Raw genomic sequence first — 5,000 nt, forward strand, 5'->3', positions numbered from 1 at the left:
GAGAGAGAGAGAGAGAGAGAGAGAGAGAGAGAGAGAGAGAGAGAGAGAGAGAGAGAGAGAGAGAGAGAGAGAGAGAGAGAGAGAGAGAGAGATTCTTTTATAGGAAATTTGTCTTCAATGATAAACCAAAATAAAATTCCTTGATGGATATATTAAGATAAATAAAAAAAAAAGATGAATATATGAAAATAAACAAGAACAAGACAAAATGTTGAGAAAGATACGTGCATAAAAAGTATATGAAAAAAGATATAAATAAGGAAAATTTGAAAAGGAAAAATTGAAGCACCGTCAACTAGAAAGACAACAACAATAACAACAACAACACCGACGACGACAACGACAACAAGATTACCAGCCAAACTGACAGAGATGACACAGAAATAAGATTCACAGTAAGAAACACGAAATAAATGGACTAATAATACAGTTCATTATGACTTACTTAGGAGGCCAATGATTTTTCTGTTGTCTTCTTCACGTGTTGAATTTTCGCTGCAACATAACTTGACAACATGAAATATATTATCTCTCTCTCTCTCTCTCTCTCTCTCTCTCTCTCTCTCTCTTATGATGAATCCCGAGGCATGAAATATGAATACATAAGTTACAAAAATAATGAAAAGGAAGGACATGGAAGTTACAAGGGACTACAGCGTTTTAATAATAAAAATGGACACCAATAAAATTTTTGAAAAAACAAGTTCAGAAAAATGTGAAGGAAAAATAGAAAAGGCAAAGATATTACATTTCATATAACTTTTGCACCTCAAAGGGAAGACTGGAAGACTCTTTTGCTGAAAAAAAATATATATATAAAAAAGCAAAAACAAACCAATAAAGACAGAAAACAAAAAGTTTAAGAAATATTGCTGGCTCCTGTGTGTGTTTGTGTGTGTGTGTGTGTGTGTGTGTGTGTGTGTGTGTGTGTGTGTGTGTGTGTGTGTGTGTGTGTGTGTGTGTGTGTGTGTGTGTGTGTGTGTGTGTGTGTGTGTGTGTGTGTGTGTGTGTGTGTGTGTGTGTGTGTGTGTGTGTGTGTGTGTGTGTGTGTGTGTGTGTGTGTGTGTGTGTGTTGTGCAAAAAATCTTAAAATACAGGTAAGGGCTTGAATTGCAGACGATGGTTTGTACTTGGTTGTAAAATGAGAAACTATTTTCTGTAATGTGATCTCATTAAAAACAGCATCAGATTGAAGAAAACCCAACATATGGATATATATACATTCAATAACTATAAGAACACAACACATCAGCAGAAGCAATAGCGGCATGAAAGACTTGAATTAATAGCAAGCAGACAAAAGGCAATATAAATCGATTAATACTAGTACAAGCGGCAAGCTGAAGAAATACTGTAGAATGAAATCACGAAGCCACACAAGATAATGAGATAAATACACAATAATAAATAACAGCACATAAAGAACGATGCGTATTGTTATCAAATGAACAAACAAAAAAATTAAGAAATGTAAAAATCCTTGAAATTCGAATCAAGCCAACGCCGCTCCTGGAAAAAAATGGCACCAAACAAATTCAAAGCGCAAAACACGAAAATGGCGGGAAAAAAAAAATATATATATAAAGCTGGCCAAAAATGTTAAAAGCGAGAGTGCAAAGACAAACAAATACATCTGAACAAGCAGCAATTCAGCACAACACCATCACACATCCTCCTCCTCCTCCTCCTCCTCCTCCTCCTCCTCCTCCTCCTCCTCCTCCTCCTCCTCCTCCTCCTCCTCCTCCTCCTCCTCCTCCTCCTCCTCTTCCTCTTCCTCCTCTTCTTCCACCTCGCCCTCACCCTCACCTGTGCTGCCGTGGCCGAAACATCCACCACGCCGAACACACAGGAGGACCTCGCCGGGTTCCGAACAGAGCGTTGCACGTCACCCTAACACAGACACACCTAAGGGCAACCTGCCAAGCCTGCCTGACTGCTCATTACTAAGATGCACTCAGGTGAAGGATGGCTCACACTCACACTCACACTCACACACACACACACACACACACACACACACACACACACACACACACACACGGTACGAAAAATCACACCAGAATTCTTTTCACTTTCAGCTTATTAAAAAAAAATCCCTCCCCAAAAATCATATACCAAGAAAAATCGCTTATCGGGAGGTGGCAGAGTAAAAACGTACATAGACAAAGACATACACACATACAGAACACACACCTCACTACTCTTACATCTATACACTTATTTATTAATGTTTGGTCACTACCTAAGCCCTAATAACCTAATTGAAAAAGTCATAGGTGAGCAATCAATCAATTACCTGTTGGGTTTGGATGTGATGGAGTACCTAAGGGGAGAGAGGGAGGGTACACTTAGTTGTGGGGGGAGGAACATCAAAGTCTGCCTAAACAATAATAATAATAATAATAATAATAATAATAATAATAATAATAATAATAATAATAACAATAATAATAGTGACAATAAGCACAGAAGCATCCTATACCTTTATTATCTCAAGCATCAGTGAAGGGTAGGAAAGAAAAAGGACAGGTAGTTAATTACTTAGGAGTGAATGAGGAATGTCAAAATTTATCACATTCACGAAGCATTATGAATAACGCTGGGTTTCTTTCCCACTGTCACTCCCTCCACCTGAACACGACTCAAGGTTGGTGAGCATAAGTCACTTTCCTCCTTAAAACTAAACTAAATCATTCCCTGCATCTTCTTTATCGAACTTCTATACACGCCTAAAGGCTGAGAGAAAATAAGACAAATTATTGCAGACTTACTCACATCTATTACAAAGATTCAGGAAGGGAAGTGTTGGTTTAGCGTTAAAGGTTTCCAATAGTTTAGTAAGGAGAACTCTTTCAAGGCACACTCACACCTGAGCAACTTGAGTACAATACATCTTAATTGCTTACACTGCTACGGTATGTTTTTCTTTTTTTCTTTCATCAACAAAAACGATTTCCCAGGGAATAATTGACAATAAAAAATAGTAAATTTGCGGTAGATGAAAGATACCAGAATATAATGAATAGAATAACGAATAACAATTGAAAAAAAAAAACAATTTGGAGGAAGAAAAGACAAATAAAGGAAACAAACATAAAGTCGCCGGCAAAACTATTACATTACATCAAAACAAGTCTTAACAACAATCCTTCCGCTCCATACCAAGGAAAAAAATAGTCTACTATGTAAGTCACGAGGAAAATTACATTAACTATTCACTAAGCCTATAAAATGAACGACACTCTAATTAAAGTGAATTACTGGCAGGATAGAAACAAAATCACTGAGTTTTTTTTTTTTGCTACCACCACCGCTACTGCTGCTACTACTACTACTACAATTACTACTACCATTACTACTACTACTACTACTACTACTACTACTACTACTACTACTACTAGACAGACAAACTCACACACACACACACACACACACACACACACACACACACACACACACACACACACACAATAAACAAACAAACACAGAATTTAATCGACCTATTGTACCTATTCCTTTGTTCACAAGGAGAAAGACGGAGACAGAGGAAGATGAAAGTGTGTGTGTGTGTGTGTGTGTGTGTGTGTGTGTGTGTGTGTGTGTTTGTGTTTGTGTATTGACATTAACCCCATCGAAAAAAAGGACTTAGAAGAATGTAATGGAAGAAAAAATGGAGGGCATAAGAAATAGACGGTAAACAAGAACACCACCAACAACAAATAAAAGATCCATACACAGGAGTTCACATCATACAAATTATTGACTCTTAACCTTCAGTTCCTCTATTTCCCGTCCCCCTTCTCTATCCCTTCCCTAAACCACATCATAACACACCGTTTCATCCGTTTTCTGTTCCCCCTGTAACCTTCATATCTTCACCTCTCCCCATGCCTCCACTCTGCCTTGGCCCTCCCTCGTCCCCTGTCCTGCCGCCCCCATCATGCCTTCCCCCTACATCATCACGGTCCAGAAACCATCAGAGTACCTCGCTTTTTCATGCCGAAATATTACGACCGTTGCCTTCTCAGGGGTCTAACAGGGTTAAACGAGGAAGTTACCGAAGTGGTGGAGGAGGAGGAGGAGGAGGAGGAGGAGAAGCAAAAGACACCAAAAAAAGGAAGTAGCATTGGAAACAAGCTATACGAAAACTGAAATATTTCGAAATTCTCTTAGCTATTCTCTTTTAAAAAATAAAAATAAAATGTCAATAAAGAGATGAACGTCTGGTGAAATATAATAAGCAAAAAACTCGATATCGGAAACTCTTAAGGGAAACTTAACCAAACCACTTGAAACATGTACCGATCAAAACTTTCCTCTCTTAATTAAATCTTTGTAAGACGACGCATCTTAATTCTCTCTCTCTCTCTCTCTCTCTCTCTCTCTCTCTCTCTCTCTCTCTCTCTCTCTCTCTCTCAAGTACTTCTGACTCTATCCATCTTTATATGTGTGTGTGTGTGTGTGTGTGTGTGTGTGTGTGTGTGTGTGTGTGTGTGTGTGTGTGTGTGTGTGTGTGTGTGTGTGTGTGTGTGTGTGTGTGTGTGTGTGTGTTAATGAGGCAACATGGCTTTGTACACACGTTTTAGGTCACTGCTGCTGACGTCAGTTCTCTGTTCTTTCACTATTCATCACGTTCACTCATTCATTCACTCCCTCCCTCCTTCCCTCTTCCCTCCTGTTGTGCCCTGTCCTGCCCAGTGGCGGACCTTCATTCATCTGCATTCAGGTCTTATTTTTAGCTCACTCACACTCAGTCATAACGCAGACGGTGCATACTCCTTTATAAACTTCCTCCCTCACTAACATTTCTTATTTCAACGTTTCTTATTTAATATTAATGTAGCCTATATCGAAAAACTTCATGACTGCCAACAAGTCTGGTAATTTTTTTTTCGTTGTTTTCTTAATCCCTTCAGTACCATGACGCGTTTTCATATTTATTGTGGTTACTATCTGGCAATCTTATACAGCTTCAGAAACTTTATGTGAGGATTGAAATA

The 5,000-nt window shown here is 38.7% G+C and overlaps 1 protein-coding gene across 5 annotated transcripts in view; it reads right to left on the minus strand.

Moving 5' to 3' along the window:
- Window positions 1-5,000, minus strand: part of LOC123511250 (peripheral plasma membrane protein CASK-like) — a 657,311-nt gene that overhangs the window by 271,358 nt on the left and 380,953 nt on the right. For 4 of the 5 annotated variants that reach the window (XM_045266965.1, XM_045266964.1, XM_045266963.1 and 1 more), the window contains one exon: window positions 2,297-2,323. The exons of the other annotated variant lie outside the window; for it this stretch is intronic. In XM_045266965.1, the coding sequence (XP_045122900.1) occupies window positions 2,297-2,323 (27 nt within the window). The remainder of the gene's footprint in view (window positions 1-2,296; window positions 2,324-5,000) is intronic. 5 annotated transcript variants of the gene reach the window in all.

Source organism: Portunus trituberculatus, chromosome 31 (assembly GCF_017591435.1).
Source record: "Portunus trituberculatus isolate SZX2019 chromosome 31, ASM1759143v1, whole genome shotgun sequence".
Classification (NCBI taxonomy): domain Eukaryota; kingdom Metazoa; phylum Arthropoda; class Malacostraca; order Decapoda; family Portunidae; genus Portunus; species Portunus trituberculatus.